Source organism: Schistocerca nitens, chromosome 2, assembly GCF_023898315.1.
Source record: "Schistocerca nitens isolate TAMUIC-IGC-003100 chromosome 2, iqSchNite1.1, whole genome shotgun sequence".
NCBI lineage: Eukaryota > Metazoa > Arthropoda > Insecta > Orthoptera > Acrididae > Schistocerca > Schistocerca nitens.
The window spans coordinates 330,274,632-330,294,488 of record NC_064615.1 but is presented as its reverse complement, the minus strand read 5'-3'; the positions used below and the strand labels follow the sequence as shown (position 1 = coordinate 330,294,488).

The window sequence follows — 19,857 nt, the reverse complement described above, 5'->3', positions numbered from 1 at the left end:
CGTTGCAGCATAAAACGTGATTCATCCGAAAAAGAAACCTGTCACCACTCAGTGGACGTTCAGTTGTGATATTGGCGTGCAAATTCCAGCCTTTGATACAACTGAACAACTGTCAGCATAGATGCATGAATCAGGCGCCAGCTACGGAGGCCCATACGCAGGAACTTTCGCTGAATGGTCGTTGAGGAGACATTGTTGATAGCCCCTTGGTCCATCTGGAAAGTCAATTGCTCAACAATTGCACATCTATTCGTCCCTACACATCGCCACAGCTGCCATTCATCCCTGTTATCTACGACCAATACCACAGTTACGTCAGCACCAATTTTGGATTCTGACATTTTCCCATGTGCAGTATAGTTTAACCATGGCAACACATGAAGAGTTTACAAACTTGGCCATTTCAGAAATGCTCCCAGCCAATAATCATGCCCTTTTGTACCTTAGATAAACTGCCCTGTTTCCGCATTATGACAATGACTGTCTTCTGTGTCCCCTCAACAGAATTCATATACCCTCCACTGCTAGTGCTGGCATCTGCCGTCTGTAAATGGTTATTGCACGTTGATGCTGAACAAAGGCGATAGTTTCATTAATGTGACACGACCGTTAAATAAACTGTGTGGAACTAGTACCGAGTAAACCTCTGACATAAATCGTAGCAGTGAGATTTTGTGTACGTGCCAGTCGGTTGCATGGAATCAGCGCAGACAGATGGGTGGATGTGGAGACGTGACAGAAAGGACTATCATGTTTCGACGTGCCCATGATCACACCGTGAATGAAGCTGCCCATTTCTTGATTCTTCAATGTAGACTGTCCAACGTGTCAACCAGGAATGGTGTCGCACTCGCAGCCTAGTTACACGGTGTAAGACCAGTGGTTCTGAAAGGACACTGACAGGGACGTGGCAAAACTGTCATGCAGTGTCAACGACGATCAGTTTCAAATCCGACAGCAATCGCTGCCGTCAGCGAATGAAACTCGATCTCGCCCAGTTGCCGTGAAAACATTGGAGGTACTCTGATGAACACTCGCCAGATGAAACGTAGGTAGCGAAATCAAACTGCATGCAGAGTAATGACACTTCGACTGTCAATATTTTATCAGAAAATTATTCATAACAAAGTTCCCGATTTTACTGCCCCCCAGGAAATTTTTCGAGCTCAAATTATTTTCAGGACCGAGAGCTGCCCTTTACCCGAAGTGAAAACCTCTGAGATCAATGGAACGCATATCGAAAAGAGAGATTAGACGCCATAGGAGGGGAGTCTTCATTGCTGTTGACAAAAATATTCAGGCCAAATTTGAGTGTGAAGTTATGTGGTTACGTATTACAGGTCAATTGTTGCATGCTTTTATCGGCCTCCTGCTTCCGCTGCGATAGTATTAGAGTAACGTTTCTCTTGACGGGACATCCACAACTGTTATTCATCATCACCTATTTTAACCTCAGTTATGGATCTTTTGTAAACTCACGTTTTAATATGCACCTGAATATGGGACGTACGTCCTAAAACTGGGTTGCACTTTTTACAAATAATTAACTTTTGAACTGTAGCGGATTTTATTATTGATGAGTTTTAGTTATTCAAAGGAAGTAGTGCGGAAATATCAAGACCATGCAATATTGTATTGTATGTTAACCAGGGACCTAGAAACGACGGAGAGGCTCCGTCCCCACCGCAGCCGCAGTGGTCCACAACCCCACGACGACTATCGCAGTCCACTTCACCCCTCCGCCGCCCCACACCGAACATAAGGGTTATTGTGCGGTTCGGTCCCCGATGGATCCCCCAGGGAACGTCTCACACCAGACGAGTGTAACCCCTATGTTTGCGTGGTAGAGTAATGGTGGTGTACGCATACGTGGAGAACTTGTTTGCGCAGCAATCACCGACATAGTGTAACTGAGGCGGAATAAGGGGAACCAGCCAGCATTCGCCGAGGCACATGGAAAACCGCCTAAAAACCATTCACAGACTGACCGGTTCACCGGACCTCGACACAAATCCGCAGGGCGGATTCGTGCCGGGGACCAGGCACTCCTTCCCGCCCGGGAAGCCGTGTGTTAGACCGCACGGCCAACCGGGCGGGCTCCCATGCAATATTAGTAGAAAGTAACTTTAACCTACCGAGTATACACTGGGACGACTATGGATTCATTGCAGGGCACAGACGGGCAGTCTTGCGAAGTACTTTTGGACACGGTTTCCAAAAACTGCCTTGAGCAGTTACTTTGATAGCCCATCCACAATTAAAATATTTTGGGCCTGGTACCTATAACCAGGCTTGACCTTATCAACAACGTCAGTACAGTGACACGAATTAGTGACCATGATGTCATCTTAACGACTGTGGTTGCTAGTATGTTTATTATAGTACAAAACAGAAAAGAAAGAACAGTCAAAAATGCTAAGCGAAATTTTGTTTTGAAGAAAGATATATTTTCGTGTACTCCAGCGTAAAACGAGGGAACAATATTCCAGATCGAGTTGCCGAGATTCAGACAGTTAGTGACCAGCTGACAGTGGCCGAGCACTATTCAGGCAGTGGCTAGTTGGACTTCAACCATGTTACTCGGCTTAAAGCCAGAGGAGATGTAGATGTAGAGATTTTATTAGCACACATTTCACGTTACAGTGAAATCAGCGTCACGATACCCGATCATAAGCTTTGTTGTGGATTGTCCTGGCTACGCGTCAGGGCTGGCGGAGAAAGTCACTCACCGGATGGCGTCGTGGTAGAGGCGCTCTAGGCGGGCCGCCACGTGGTGGAAGGGCCGCAGCAGCCGCCAGCACGTCTGCACGCTGCACGAACCCGACGTGCCGTGGCACTTGCACCGCGTCTCCATGCTGCCTCGCACCACCTGCCACAACACGACACGACGCTCACTCAGGCGATTCCCGCCCACAGCGTCACCGGGAAAACACATACTTCAGTTTATCAAAGAAACTAATTTTTTTAATCCACCGCATATGCTACTTAGAACTTCTTCATCCGATTTGCTGCCAGCCACGATCATCATGATAACATTCAGGTGGCACCTACAATATAGGATCTAGCGGTCACCATTACAACTGGAACAATCGTATTGTTATTGCAGTGGACATATAAAAAAATGGCTCTGAGCACTATGGGACTTAACTGCTGTGGTCATAAGTCCCCTAGAACTTAGAACTACTTAATCCTAACTAACCTAAGGACAGCACACAACACCCAGCCATCACGAGGCGGAGAAAATCCCTGACCCCGCCGGGAATCGAACCCGGGAAGCCGGGCGTGGGAAGCGAGAATGCTACCGCACGACCACGAGATGCGGGCAGTGGATATATATATATATATATATATATATATATATATATATATATATATATATAACGTAAAACGTAAACTCCGTCCACAAGCCCCGACGGACCCAGAGGAACCGACCGGCCGCCGTGTCATCCTCAGACCATAGGCGTCTCTGGATGCCGATAAGGAGGAGCATGAGGTCAGCACACTGCTCTCCCGGCCGTATGTCAGTTTCCGAGACCGGAGCCGCTACCTCTCAATCAAGTAGCTCCTCAGTTTGCCTCACAGGGGCTGAGTGCACCGCGCTTGCCAACAGCGCTCGGCAGACCGGATGGTCGCCCATCCAAGTGCTAGCGCAGCCCGACAGCGCTTAACTTTGGTTATCTGAAGGGAACCGTTGTGACCACTGCGGCAAGGCCGTTGGCATTACGTAGTAGGTAAGACACTGGAACGGTAACATATCTTGTACATGGTTTTTGCTGGAAAGACAACCTACTTTGCCTAACCAAAAAACCAAAGGAACTATCTCGGCATTTGCCTGAAGCGATTAAGGGAAATCACGGAAAACCTAAATCAGGATGGCCGGACGCGGGATTGAACCGTCGTCTTCCCGAATGCGAGTCCAGCAGAAGGCATTAGTGGCGTTCATACCAGACCTGGTACGGTATACAGGGTGATTCAGTTGCCCCTACCGATGTCGTTTCATGCAACCCGCAATGTTACATCAGGTCTCCAAAAGCCGCGCCCGAGATTTTCGTATTCTCCCACTAACTATGCGCAAACTACTTGTCCTACAGAAAAACGAACAGGACATTTTTGGAGGAAATTTGATGTAGTTAAATTTTTGACTGGGATACATTTCCGCTGGAGGCCACAGCATTCGAGTTATTCAAGAAAAGTGTACAAAAGTGACCTTCAAATGCACTGCCACCACCGCACTCGTCCCTCACCAGTCAGGATTTCTAGTATGTTGTACATGGCTCTCCCTTCCACCGCTATATAAGACATTCCGACTACAAGACTCCCAATATTCGATCTTTTTTGGTCTCTGTTGACTGGGTTATTATGTCATCAGCATAGTCGGCTGTTTCGTGAACATAATGGATTTAAACGTGCTCTTGAGGGCAATGAAGGAAAACGACTTTTGTAAACGTTACGCTAATCCAGATTTAACGCTTACAAGCACAATAGTTCCTTAGTCGGAAGGCGTGGTAAATGCAACGGTGTAATTGTTCATTTTATGCCGACAAAATTCACAAAATTGTTAGGTAAAATTTATGTATACGTCAGTTTTACAGTTTGCAAGTTCTCGACTAAGTCCATTCAATTAAGGCCAAAAAAGGTCGAATGTGGAAAATAATTCGTGAAGTCGCCATTTTTGTACTATGGTAGGAAGGTGTACCATGAACAACGTACTAGAAACTCTGACTGGTGAGGGCTGATTATGGAAGGGGTGTGTTTGAAGGCCACTTTTGTATGTTTTTCCTGAAAACTGCGGTCTCTAGCGAAAACTTATACCGGTACAAGTTTCACTACATTAATTCCTACAAAGAAGATCTTGTCAATTTTTGCTGTAGCGTAGCGAGCGGGAGAATATGAAAATCTCGCTCGTATTTTTTGAAGGTAGGGGCAGCTGAATTGCCCTATATAAGGGGCAGGAGCAGCGTCAGATGTTGAGTGAAGGACATGGGGATGCCGAGTACTCGTATGAGACACTGAAAGATTGCAATCACCAACTAATATGCACAGAGAGGAGACTCATTGTGTGTCTCCATTTGGCCAGTTGGTCTCATGGTGCAGTACCGAGAGTTGTTGCGTATTGGTAGATGACAGTGGTCCGAAGCTGGACTGCGTGGGACCGTGATGGCAAGCATACTCGTCGCCAAGGTCCCGGTGGAGCAAAATGGTTCAAATGGCTCTGAGCACTCTGGGACTTATCATCTGAGGTCATCAGTCCCCTAGAACTTTGAACTACTTAAACCTAGCTAACCTAAGGATATCACACACATCCATGCCCGAGGCAGGATTCAAACCTGCGACCGTAGTGGTCGCGTGGTTCTAGACTGAAGCGCCTAGAAGCGCTCAGCCACACCGGCCGGCCTCCGGTGGAGCACGTCTGACCAAAGGAGGATCGCCGTATTGCGCACCAAGCACGTCATAACCTGCCATCCGGAAAAAAGTAATGGACTCCCTGCAACACTCTGTGTCATTGCGCACCATTGGTCGGAGAGTAGCAGCAGCTGCCCTCGGTAATTACTGTCCCATGCTTAGGCTGCCGTTTACACCATAACACAAACAGCTGTGTTTGCAGTGGCACCATGACCAGGAAGTACGGATTGCTGATGAATGGCGTCGCATTGTGTTCAGCCATGAGCCGCAGTTCTGCTCTACCCCAGATGACTATTGTCGCGAGCATTGCAGTGACCTGTGGAGACATTTCATTCCTCCAATGTTTTAGAGAGGTCACGGCTGGTACTGACTGAAGAAACTCTGAGGCCAAATCGGAACGTCACGGATGTGCGTCCTCATGTGTTACTTCTCATGTGACAATTTCGCGATACCATTTTTCAACAGAACAATCCTCGTCTTCTTATAGTACAAGTCCCTATGATATGTCCGTGATGTTAAGGTTCTCCCGTGATGAGCAAGTTCCCCAGATCTGTTTCTGATATAACGTGTGGGACCAATTGCGACGTCAACTTCGTCCCAATGCCAGTATCATGTGTACCAAGGACCAGTTACAACAGCTGTGGGCCAGCTTGCCTCAGGAGAGAATACGACTTTTTTGTGACATTCAGCCGGCCGCGATAGGCGAGCCGTTCTAGGTGCTTCAGTCCGGAAACGCGCGACCGCTACGGTCGCAGGTTCGAATCCTGCCTTGGGCATGGCTGTGTGTGATGTCCTTAGGTTTGTTAGGGTTTAAGTAGTTCTAAGTTCTAGATGTTAAGTACCATAGTGCTCAGACCCGTTTGAACCATTTTTGTGACTCTCACTCATCCCAATCGGATCAGTGCACACTTACAGGCCAGAGGGGGTGCAACGTCATACTGATAAGTGGGTTCATACTGGCAAGTTATTTGTAAATTTGGTGTAATCACCGAAACGACATCACGCACCCTCTCAACCCGTGAAGTTTCATGTAGTTTCCTCCTTCCCTTCCAGGTGCTTCCTTGTTTCTTGTCCGGCAGTGTCCAACGAACTGATAATGAGAACCTGTGGCTGGTGCTGGATGATGTCAATATAATTTTTGTCAGAATAAATACACAATTATTACATTCGGTTCACGCATGCACAGTACAGTATTATTCTGAAATAACGTTAATATCTACTGAATGTATCTTTGTGTCTAAGCTTGGAATTCTGGTAGTTCTGCCGGAGGATTATTATACATTAACAGAAGAAAATGTTACGGTATTAAAGTCATTGGTCTTTTGTATACGTGAATGTACTCTTTAGCTACACGAACAACTCATCACAGGCATGGTTGCTATTAGTGTGAAGCTGGAAATATATATATTTTCCCCCTTTGTTGGTTCTGTGTGTGTGGCACCAATCCATTGATTGTCTTTATTTATAGTGCGCCGTGAGCTATTGGAGTTTTATAGCCCTTGTCAATGCACTCCAGAAAATTGCGTTCTTGGTCTGATGCAGTATAAAGTTCTCTCTTAGTGAGATTTGGAAGCTAAGAAATCGCTTTGAATTCAGTTTTAGTGTAAAATATAAACGCCTGCAATGAAACCTAGTGTGCTGCTGATGAAAACCAAAGGGGGCCCGCTGTGAAAAAGGAATGACACCCTAGACCATCTATCCTTGTTGTCGGGCCGTTTTGCTGGCGTTTGTCAAGTTACTATCCCATAATGAGATTTTCACTCTGCAGCGGAGTGTGCGCTGATATGAAACTTCCTGGCAGATTAAAACTGTGTACCGGACCGAGTCAAACTCGGGACCTTTCGCGGGCAAGTGGTCTACCATCTGAGCTACCCAAGCACGACTAACGCCCCGTCCTCACAGCTTTACTTCTGCCAGTATCTTGTCTCCTACCTTCCAAACTTTACAGAAGCTCTCCTGCGAACCAAGCAGAACTAGCACTCCTGAAAGAAAGGACGGGGCGTGAGTCGTGCTTGGGTGGCTCAGAAGGTAGAGCACTTGCCCGCGAAAGGCAAAGGTCCCGACTTCGAGTCTCGGTCCGGCACACAGTTTTAATCTACCAGGAAGTTTATAACTATCCCATAGCTTTCCAGGGCGTCTCCAGACACTTCTTCGCTGGTCACCGGGGCTCATTTCGAAGCGGAATTCACCACAGAAGACAATTCCACTGCAGTCAAAGAGATTCCAGACCGATGACGGGTCTGGACACGCCCTGTCGTCGGCCACACGGCCAGACAACTAAGCAGTGATGGTGTGGGGTGTCTTTTGGTTGACATACGCGACACCCTCAGAGCGCAGCGGAACGTCGACAACGTTCTAGGTCCCGTTTCGCTGCACTCCGTGGCAAGCTAGCCTGGGCTTGCATTTCAGGGACACAGTTCTCGCCTACATACGGCGATAGTTTCTCCTGCTTGTCTTTGTGCTTGCCGAATCCTACGCTGGCTAGCAAGATCGCCGGATCTCTCTCCAACTGAGAACTTTTGGAGCATTACGGGCAGGGTCGTAGAAACAGCTCGGGATTTTGACGATTTGACGTGCTAATTGAACAGAATTTGACACGATGTCCTTCAGGAGGATATCCAGAAACTCTGTCAGTCAATCCCAAACCGAATAACTACTTGAATAAGCGGCAGAGGTGGAGCAAGACGTTATTATGTAATAAAATGGAACACCTACAGTCGTGCTTACGATGTTATTTATTATACAGTTACCAGGTTCGGTGCTTTAGTGCACCATCTTCAGGCCTTAACTGACGCTGATGGGGTACTGCAGGCCTGAAGATAGTGCACTAAAGCATCGAAAATGGTAGCCGTATAATAAACAACATCGTAAGGACTGCTGTAGGTGTTCCATTTTATTACATAAGTGAACGGCCCAAGTCCGTCAAACCTCCAATCAGAAGGATGGACATAGAACAACACGTTACTGTCTTGCTTTATTTGTGAAGCTCTTTCTCTTAGTTGGACATCCAAATTTTCTGAAATTGTAATCATTTATGAAACTTCCTGGCAGATTAAAACTGTGTGCCGGACGGAGATTCGAACTCGGCACCTTTGCCTTTCGCGAGCAAGTGCTCTACCAACTGAGCTACCCAAGCGCGACTCACGCCCCGTCTTCACAACTTTAATTCCGCCAGTACCTCGTCTTCTACCTTCTAAACTTCACAGAAGCTCTCCTGCGAACCTTTCAGAACTAGCACTCCTGGAAGAAATCATTTATTCTTCTGTACATGTAGATTACATCTACTGATTTCCGCCCTATTCGGATAATTCCTTCGTAGTGCGTCGTTTTCTTTGGTTTTTTTCTTTTGTCTTAAGAGTATATTAAGAACCTAATAGGAAATAGCTTACAAATAAAATGGCATTGATTTAAAACATGTAGTAATTAAAGATCAGAAAATTAATAAAGAAATTCACTGCAGCTTAGATCCTTAATAACTATAGAAGATCGTATGAATAATAGGAAGTGACGGTCTACTATAGATTCCGAATAGCGACCAAAACAAATGGCTGAGAGCAAATCGGAAAGTAGACACTCACTTCGATGCCGACGCGGTGGTTGTGTCGGCGCGCGAAGGCGGTGGCGTCCATGGGCTGGTCGCTGCCGTCCAGGAACCTGCTGGCCACCGCCTGGCCGTACAGCGGCGCCTCGCTGCAGCCGCCCCACTGCCAGGCGAACTCCTCAGGTTGACTCTCGCCAGCCGGCAGCTGACGCTCCTCCTGCTCGACGTCTCCGCTCCCTGCCAACACCGCCCGTCATCCTAACTCGCCAGTGTCCAGATGCATTTCACACTAATCACATACGCAGGGACCAGAAAGTACGAGGCTCGTTTACTAAGTAACGCAACACATTTTTTCTTGAAAGCGGGTTGGTTTTATTCAGGTTCCCAATACACCGTGTTATTCCCCACTCTCCTGGCTACAAAACCCTATTTTTCAACATAATCTCTGTTCAATGCGACAGCCTTACGCTACCTTACTGAAAGGGCCTGTACGCCCTCATGATACCACTCTACTGGTCGACGTCGGAGCCAATATTTTGCTGCATCAATAACATCGTGATAATCCCCCTACTGCACCATTCGTCCTTCATTGAGAGTGTCCACACGTTCGAATATTGCAGGAGTCACAGCTGTGTCCGGCCGGCCAGCACGTGGAAGATCGGACAGGTTCACACGACCTACTTGCTATGATAACAGACTCCTCGCCCGACTACTCACTGTGTTTTTGTTCACTGCCAGGACTCTGTAGACATTCTGCAAGCGCCTGTGCATATCTGCGATGCTGGTTTTCCACCAAAAGAAACTCAATGACATCTCTCTGCTTGGAATGCACCTCCATTACAGAAGCCATTTTGAAGGCTATGAATAGCGCCGCCATCTATCGGTACTTCATGACAGTGTAGGGGCTAAAGCGGGAATATTCCACGATTCCTCACAACAAACTCCGCATTTTTCCAACCTAAACTGACCGAGAAAAACAAAGTATTGCCTCACTTATTGAAAGCCTCTCGTAAGTTACACATTTCGTCTCAGGCTACAGGCCACCGTACACGATAAAACTTTCTTGTCAAATTCTCTCTTTTTCTAGGAATGGACTTGTCAGACAAGCTTGTACACGTTCCACAAAACTTCCTGGCAGATTAAAACTGTGTGCCGGACCGAGACTCGAACTCGGGACCTTTGCTTTTCGCGGGCAAGTGCTCTACCAACTGAATTACCCAAGCACGACTCACGCCCCGTCCTCACACCTTTAATTCCGCCACTACCTCGTGGTCTAGGGGTAGCGTCTTTGATTCATAATCAAAACGTGTTCGATCCCCGCCACTGGCTAAATTTTGATAAATAATCAGCATTGGCGGCCGAAGACTTCCGGCATAAGAAGTCAGCCTCATTCTGCCAACGGCCTTGTCAAAGAGGGCGGAGGAGCGGATAGAGGTTCAGGGCACTCTCTTGTCCTAGGGGTGGGAAATTGCCCCTAAAGGCGGAAGAATCAGCAATGATCAACGACATGGGGATGCAGAAGGTAATGGAAACCACTGCATTAAAGACACGTAACGTGTATCCACAGGACATGTGGCCTGTAATTGAAGAAGTGTCATGATGATCTCTCCATTGGCAAAAGATTCCGGAATAGTCCCCCATTCGGATCTCCGGGAGGGGACTGCCAAGGGGGAGGTTACCATGAGAAAAAGATTGAATAATCAACGAAAGGATAACGTTCTACGAGTCGGGGCGTGGAATGTCAGAAGCTTGAACGTGGTAGGGAAACTAGAAAATCTGAAAAGGGAAATGCAAAGGCTCAATCTAGATATAGTAGGGGTCAGTGAAGTGAAGTGAAAGGAAGACAAGGATTTCTGGTCAGATGAGTATCGGGTAATATCAACAGCAGCAGAAAATGGTATAACAGGTGTAGGATTCGTTATGAATAGGAAGGTAGGGCAGAGGGTGTGTTACTGTGAACAGTTCAGTGACCAGGTTGTTCTAATCAGAATCGACAGCAGACCAACACCGACAACGATAGTTCAGGTATACATGCCGACGTCGCAAGCTGAAGATGAACAGATAGAGAAGGTGTATGAGGATATTGAAAGGGTAATGCAGTATGTGAAGGGGGACGAAAATCTAATAGTCATGGGCGACTGGAATGCAGTTGTAGGGGAAGGAGTAGAAGAAAAGGTTACAGGAGAATATGGGCTTGGGATAAGGAATGAAAGAGGAGAAAGACTAATTGAGTTCTGTAACAAGTTTCAGCTAGTAATAGCGAATACCCTGTTCAAGAATCACAAGAGGAGGAGGTATGCTTGGAAAAGGCCGGGAGATACTGGAAGATTTCAATTAGATTACATCATGGTCAGGCAGAGATTCCGAAATCAGATACTGGATTGTAAGGCGTACCCAGGAGCAGATATAGACTCAGATCACAATATAGTAGTGATGAAGAGTAGGCTGAAGTTCAAGACATTAGTCAGGAAGAATCAATACGCAAAGAAGTGGGATACGGAAGTACTAAGGAATGACGAGATACGTTTGAAGTTCTCTAACGCTATAGATACAGCAATAAGGAATAGCGCAGTAGGTACTACAGTTGAAGAGGAATGGACATCTCTAAAAAGGGCCATCACAGAAGTTGGGAAGGAAAACATAGGTACAAAGAAGGTAGCTGCGAAGAAACCATGGGTAACAGAAGAAATTCTTCAGTTGATTGATGAAAGGAGGAAGTACAAACATGTTCCGGGAAAATCAGGAATACAGAAATACAAATCGCTGAGGAATGAAATAAATAGGAAGTGCAGGGAAGCTAAGACGAAATGGCTGCAGGAAAAATGTGAAGACATCGAAAAAGATATGATTGTCGGAAGGACAGACTCAGCATACAGGAAAGTCAAAACAACCTTTGGTGACATTAAAAGCAACGGTGGTAACATTAAGAGTGCAACGGGAATTCCACTGTTAAATGCAGAGGAGAGGCGTTGGCCGGAAACAGGAAGTACTCTTTCCAGCGGATCGCGCTCTGTTAAAACTAGAGCGCGATCCTGCGCAGCAGCCAGCAGCCTCGTCAGCGACTAAGTAAGTCCGTTTCAAGGTCACCCGCCTTGCTCAACATGGTGCGTTGTACAAAAGACAGCCATGCATGATAGGTGGAAAGAATACATTGAAAGCCTCTATGAGGGTGAAGATTTGTCTGATGTGATAGAAGAAGAAACAGGAGTCGATTTACTGTAGAAGAGATAGGGGATCCAGTATTAGAATCGGAATTTAAAAGAGCTTTGGAGGACTTACGGTCAAATAAGGCAGAAGGGATAGATAACATTCCATCAGAATTTCTAAAATCATTGGGGGAAGTGGCAACAAAACGACTATTCACTTTGGTGTGTAGAATATATGAGTCTGGCGATATACCATCTGACTTTCGGAAAAGCGTCATCCACACAATTCCGAAGACGGCAAGAGCTGACAAGTGCGAGAATTATCGCACAATCAGCTTAACAGCTCATGCATCGAAGCTGCTTACAAGAATAATATACAGAAGAATGGAAAAGAAAATTGAGAATGCGCTAGGTGACGATCAATTTGGCTTTAGGAAAAGTAAAGGGACGAGAGAGGCAATTCTGACGTTACGGCTAATAATGGAAGCAAGGCTAAAGAAAAATCAAGACACTTTCATAGGATTTGTCGACCTGGAAAAAGCGTTCGACAATATAAAATGGTGCAAGCTGTTCGAGATTCCGAAAAAAGTAGAGGTAAGCTATAGGGAGAGACGGGTCATATACAATATGTACAACAACCAAGAGGGAATAATAAGAGTGGACGATCAAGAACGAAGTGCTCGTATTAAGAAGGATGTAAGACAAGGCTGTAGCCTTTCGCCCCTACTCTTCAATCTGTACATCGAGGAAGCAATGATGGAAATAAAAGAAAGGTTCAGGAGTGGAATCAAAATACAAGGTGAAAGGATATCAGTGATACGATTCGCTGATGACATTGCTATCCTGAGTGAAAGTGAAGAAGAATTAAATGATCTGCTGAACGGAATGAACAGTCTAATGAGTACACAGTATGGTTTGAGAGTAAATCGGAGAAAGACGAAGGTAATGAGAAGTAGTAGAAATGAGAACAGCGAGAAACTTAACATCAGGATTGATGGTCACGAAGTCAATGAAGTTAAGGAATTCTGCTACCTAGGCAGTAAAATAATCAATGACGGACGGAGCAAGGAGGACATCAAAAGCAGACTCGCTATGGCAAAAAAGGCATTTCTGGCCAAGAGAAGTCTACTAATATCAAATACCGGCCTTAATTTGAGGAAGAAATTTCTGAGGATGTACGTCTGGAGTACAGCATTGTATGGTAGTGAAACATGGACTGTGGGAAAACCGGAAGAGAAGAGAATCGAAGCATTTGAGATGTGGTGCTATAGACGAATGTTGAAAATTAGGTGGACTGATAAGGTAAGGAATGAGGAGGTTCTACGCAGAATCGGAGAGGAAAGGAATATGTGGAAAACACTGATAAGGAGAAGGGACAGGATGATAGGACATCTGCTAAGACATGAGGGAATGACTTCCATGGTACTAGAGGGAGCTGTAGAGGGCAAAAACTGTAGAGGAAGACAGAGATTGGAATACGTCAAGCAAATAATTGAGGACGTAGGTTGCAAGTGCTACTCTGCGATGAAGAGGTTAGCACAGGAAAGGAATTCGTGGCGGGCCGCATCAAACCAGTCAGTAGACTGATGACCAAAAAAAAAACCTCGTCATTCTACGTGCCAACAAGTTTATCAATTTAACCTGACTCTTGAAACAGACGCTGTTGCCCTCTCTCCCTCCGATCAACTCTGATCCTCATTCTTTGACTCCCTTCTCTCCCCCGAGTCCTTTTGCTTTCCCCTCCACTGACTTCTCCAATCCTTCTCGCGTCCGCTCTGCCCCCCTCCCCCTTTTTCTGTGTCCTCTCCCTCCATCGGGTCCTCGACTTTTATCTTTTCCACTCCTCCTCCTCCCCTCCTGCCGGCCGAGATGGCCGAGCGGTTCTAGGCGCTACAGTCTGGAAACGCGCGACCACTACGGTCGCAGGTTCGAATCTTGCCTGCGGTATGGATGTGTGTGATGTCCTTAGGTTAGTTAGGTTTAAGTAGTTCTAAGTTATAGGGGACTGATGACCTCAGCAGTTAAGTCCCATAGTGCTCAGGCAGCCATTTGAACCATTTTTTTTAACCTGGACAGGCGAGTTCCGTGGTCTCATTGTGCAGACATGTTGGATGGCGCTGGTAGGTCGCCAGTTGTGTCCAGGTAGGCTGATTAGCGCTGAGAAGTCGCTGCTGCAATGGGCAGCGCTTTTGAAGACCGGCAATAAAGCAGAGGATGGGCCCTAGTTAGGCAGGAAGTCGATGAGACGACTGTGAGTTTTCTGCAAATAGTTGTGGGACAGGTCACTGGGGCCCAGATGTCCAGAATCTGTTACAAAACATATTTGTGAAGGCACGAGACTTTTAGCGAGTTCATGGCCGTTCTTTGGAAAAATCAAAAAGGACGCAACAGGGGAGATAACGATCTTTTTACAGAGGGCTGTGGTTCCATCCTGGTCATGTTGTTAGCAAAACGTAAACGCGTGGGAAAGAGGCCGCGAAGCTGAATCTTTCTTCCTTTTCTCCCAATTAACTTTAAAGTCTCTGATTGGTCAAATCGGTGTATGCGGAGCAAGGGGCGCTCTCCCAGCTTCGAATGCCGCGCTCCAGCTCGTGATTGGCTTGTACTAAAGTAGGAGTAGTCTAAGATGTGAATCTGCTTTGCTACTGAGCTGGCGAGGAAAGTGGAGAGAAAGAAAAGTGGTCACTCTTGTACCGGCCCTTCGCTAGTAAAGAACTGCATGTCTCTACCTAAATGGTGAGACTTGCGTCATTTGCTAATGTGCCACTTAGAGCCTGTGCCAGTCACCTTCTGAACCATCAGAGGTACTGCTTCTAGCAACACGCACACAACGAGTGAAGCGTGGGTGTATTTGTCTTGAGTCGGCCGTCTAAGCATTTGACATATTCCGTCATGGGACGGAGTCAAATTGGTTTGGCGGACCAGAAAACGGGTCCACCTGCACACTGGACTCCACTGGGGTTTCCGAGGCTCATAGGGAAGTACCTGCGTTCCGAAATAGCCGAATGCGAGACCGCGTACTTGCATTTTCCAGGAGCGCACCATTAATAACAGACTGCTGCTGTCCATGACTTCAGTCGCCGAACGCATCGTGGTGTGTCGCCCTGACCAGCAAAAGAGTGAAGTATTCGCAGCTAGGCATAGGGCTTCAATATCTGCTTCTCAGCACACTGTTCTTTCGAACCATATTTTTCTTTGGAATAGTAGGGTATAGATGCTTGATGGTAACTTAGTTTTTATGCCATACCCCGGATTCATGTGTATGAAGTCAGATAAAGCGATTAGTATTCTGGTTAATGTCATGTGTCGATCCCCAACTGATCACTTTGTCCACCATAGTCCCCATATTGGTGAAAGCGTTTGTCAAATGAAAATGTTTGTGTGACGTTTCTTTTATTTCTTTTGTCTTGTGATGTTAAGAATGAATAAAACTTTTGTTGTTTAGTTCACAACTCCTCCCTGTGTTCTGATTAACATTACCTTTGCCATATTTATTAAAGCCCAGATTATAAAAGAAAGTAGCAAGCTTGCACATACTTACATGAATTTGAGTTTGAAAACGTCTTGCTGAAGACCATGTTTAATTGTTTTAAGAATTTTTCAAGTTATTAAGTAAAATGTATGGAATTTATATGTGATATAAAAACAGGAACCTAAAGATTAGAAATTGCAGTATCATATTTATTACAAAATATAGATCCGCACAAAAATTATATCCACAGTTAAAGGATCGAAAACTATTTACTATGTGTTGGTTTTACATGTAAATACTGATCACATATGTAGTACCGTCTTCAGTGAAGCTCATAGTTAGGTTTGATGTTAAAAATGTCCACCGTTAGTGGCCAGACAAACAGCAGAAGGAAGAGGGTACCCACAGTCAAATAGGTCATAGTTTTAGCAGGCCTCGGATTTCTGTTTTTGGTAGTTTTGTTGAAAGGACAATGCGGATGATTTATAGAAGTTCAAGACTTAGCACACCACATTAAATATTCAAAATTTGATTTCAAAAACCAACTGTGGATACCTTATCAAAGATCACGAACGTATTCAGAAACTTCACAAGTCTAACACTGCTCTGCTGTTCAAAGCCTGCTCTGCTGTTCAAAGTTTAAGTCCACGAGTGAATCTGTCAAAAATTTCTCCAAGTTCTCAAACTCCTGCAGATATTCTGCAAGTCCCTAGACTTGTTGCCTGGAAGATTTTAGACACTTTAATCTTGACTGAAACGCCACTCATCTGTACTCGCCGACATCTCAATGCGAACTGCGCCAGGCCAACGTTGCCGCTGCCATTATGTGGACTCTGTCTATAGTTGCAAAAACAAAATTATACATACTGTACAATTCCTACAAAAACATACATACAAACATTTCATAAGACTAGCGTTTTGAGCTCATAAAAATACTAGGTTAATTGTATTTTTATCCGAAAATCTAGCATAATGTCTTTCATTGTTTTCGTTGAATCTTACAACGAATAGAAGCTACATTAAACTTATTGCTACCGTAAGTACTACACACGAACTTGTGCTAGGATTTCATGAGCTTTTGTAAGTAGGATGTTTAAGTTTTTGTGTTGGTAACGCCATGAACCCCCCCCCTCCCCCCTAGAACTATGCACCTTACCGTTGGTGGGGAGGCTTGCGTGCCTCAGTGATACAGATGGCCGTACCGTAGGTGCAACCACAACGGAGGGGTATCTGTTGAGAGGCCAGACAAACGATTGGTTCCTGAAGAGGGGCAGCAGCCTTTTCAGTAGTTGCAGGGGCAACAGTCTGGATGATTGACTGATCTGGCCTTGTCACACTAACCAAAACAGCCTTGCTGTGCTGGTACTGCGAACGGCTGAAAGCAAGGGGAAACTACAGCCACAATTTTTTCCCGAGGGCATGTAGCTATGCTGTATGGTTAAATGATGATGGCTTCCTCTTGGGTAAAATATTCCGGAGGTAAAATAGTCCCCCATTCGGATCTCCAGGTGAGGACTACTCAAGAGGACGTCGTTATCAGAAGAAAGAAAACTGGCGTCCTGCGGATCGGAGCGTGGAATGTCAGATCCCTTAATCGGGCAGGTAGGTTAGAAAATTTAAAAAGGGAAATGGATAGGTTAAAGTTAGATATTAGTGGGATTTAGTGAAGTTCGGTGGCAGCAGGAACAAGACTTTTGGTCAGGCGAATACAGGGCTATAAACACAAAATCAAATAGGAGTAATGCAGGAGTAGGTTTAATAATGAATAAAAAAAATAGGAGTACGGGTAAGCTACTGGAAACAGCATAGTGAACGCCTTATTGTGGCCAAGATAGACACGGAGCCCACGCCTACTACAGTAGTACAAGTTTATATGCCAACTAGCTCTGCAGATGACGAAGAAATTGCAGAAATGTATGATGAAATAAAACAAATTATTCAGATAGTGAAGGGAGATGAAAATTTAATAGTCATGGGTGACTGGAATTCGGTAGTAGGAAAAGGGAGAGAATGAAACGTAGTAGGTGATATGGATTGGGGCTAAGAAATGAAAGAGGAAGCCGCCTGGTAGCATTTTACACAGAGCACAACTTAATCATAGCTAACATTTGGTTCAAGAATCATAAAAGAAGGTTGTATACATGGAAGAAGCCTGGAGATACTAAAAGGTTTCATATAGATTATATAATGGGAAGACAGAGATTTAGGAACCAGGTTTTAAATTGTAATACATTTCCAGGGGCAGATGTGGACTCTGACCACAATCTATTGGTTATGAACTGTAGATTAAAACTGAAGAAACTGCCAAAAGGTGGGAATTTAAAAAGATGGGACCTGGATAAACTGAAAGAACCAGAGGTTATATAGAGTTTCAGGGAGAGAATAAGGGAACAATTGACAGGAATGGGGGAAAGAAATACAGTAGAAGAAGAATGGGTAGCTTTGAGGGATAAAGTAGTGAAGGCAGCAGAGGATCAAGTAGGTAAAAAGACGAGGGCTAGTAGAAATCCTTGGGCAACAGAAAAAAATATTGAATTTAATTGATGAAAGGAGAAAATATAAAAATGCAGTAAATGAAGCAGGCAAAAAGGAATGTATAAGTCTCAAAAATGAGATCGACAGGAAGTGCAAAATGGCTAAGCAGGGATGGCTAGAGGACAAAAGTAAGGATGTAGAGGCTTAACTCACTAGGGGTAAGATAGATACTGCCTACAGGACAATTAAAGAGACCTTTGGAGAAAAGAGAACCACTTGTATGAATATCAAGAGCTTAGATGGAAACCCAGTTCTACGCAAAGAAGGGAAAGCAGAAAGGTGGAAGGAGTATATAGAGGGTCTATACAAGGGCGACGTACTTGAGGACAATATTCTGGAAATGGAAGAGAATGTAGATGAAGGCGAAATGGGAGAGACAATACTGAGTGAAGAGTCTGACAGAGCACTGAAAGACCTGAGTCGAAACAAGGCCCCTGGAGTGGACAACATTCCATTAGAACTACTGACGGCCTTGGGAGAGCCAGTCCTGACAAAACTGTACTATCTGGTGAGCAAGATGTATGAGACAGGCGAAATAACCTCAGACTTCAAGAAGAATATAATAATTCCAATTCCAAAGAAAGCAGGTGTTGGCAGATGTGAAAATTACTGAACAGTCAGTTTAATCAGCCACAGCTGCAAAATACTAAAGCGAATTCTTTACAGACGAATGGAAAAACTAGTAGAAGCTGACCTTGGGGAAGATCAGTTTGGATTCCGTAGAAATATTGGAACACGTGAGGCAATACTGACCTTACGACTTATCTTAGAAGAAAGATTAAGGAAAGGCAAACCTACGTTTCTAGCATTTGTAGACTTAGAGAAAGCTTTTGACAATGTTGACTGGAATACTCTCCTTCAAATTCTAAATGTGGCAGGGGTAAAATACAGGGAGCGAAAGGCTATTTACAATTTGTACAGAAACCAGATGGCAGTTATAAGAGTCGAGGGACATGAAAGGGAAGCAGTGGCTGGGAAGGGAGTGAGACAGGATTGTAGCCTCTCACCGATGTTATTCGATCCGAATATTGAACAAGCAGTAAAGGAAAAAAAAGATAAATTCGGATTAGTTATTAAAATCCATGGAGAAGAAGTAAAAACTTTGAGGTTCGCCGATGACATTGTAATTCCATCAGAGACAGCAAAGGACTTGGAAGAGCAGTTGAACGGAATGGACAGTGTCTTGAAAGGAGGATATAAGATGAACATCAACAAAAGCAAAACGAGGATAATGGAATGTAGTCGAATTAAGTCGGGTGATGCTGCGGGAATTAGATTAGGAAATGAGACACTTAAAGTAGTAGAGGAGTTTTGGTATTTGGGGAGCAAAATAACTGATGATGGTCGAAGTAAAGAGGATATAAAAAGTAGACTGGCAATGGCAAGTAAAGCGTTTCTGAAGAAGAGAAATTTGTTAACATCGAGTATAGATTTAAGTGACAGGAAGTCTTTTCTGAAAGTATTTGTATGGAGTGTAGCCATCTATGGAAGTGAAACATGGACGATAAATATTTTAGACAAGAAGAGAATAGAAGCTTTCGAAATGTGGTGCTACAGAAGAATGCTGAAGATTGGATGGGTAGAGCACATAACTAATGATGAGGTATTGAATAGAATTGGGGAGAAGAGGAGTTTGTGACACAACTTGACAAGAAGAAGTGACCGGTTGGTAAGACATGTTCTGAGGCATCAAGGGATCACAGATTTAGAATTGGAGGGCAGCGTGGAGGGTAAACATCGTAGAGGGAGATCAAGAGATG

General features: G+C 45.0%; 1 protein-coding gene across 1 annotated transcript in view; it reads right to left on the bottom strand.

Annotated features, from left to right (window-relative positions):
* Nucleotides 1-19,857, bottom strand: part of LOC126235012 (protein Wnt-8b-like) — a 92,241-nt gene that overhangs the window by 17,439 nt on the left and 54,945 nt on the right. The window contains exons 4-5 of the mRNA XM_049943747.1: nucleotides 8,982-9,181; nucleotides 2,730-2,869 (exon numbers count right to left, since the gene is read on the bottom strand). Of these exons, the coding sequence (XP_049799704.1) occupies nucleotides 2,730-2,869; nucleotides 8,982-9,181 (340 nt within the window). The remainder of the gene's footprint in view (nucleotides 1-2,729; nucleotides 2,870-8,981; nucleotides 9,182-19,857) is intronic.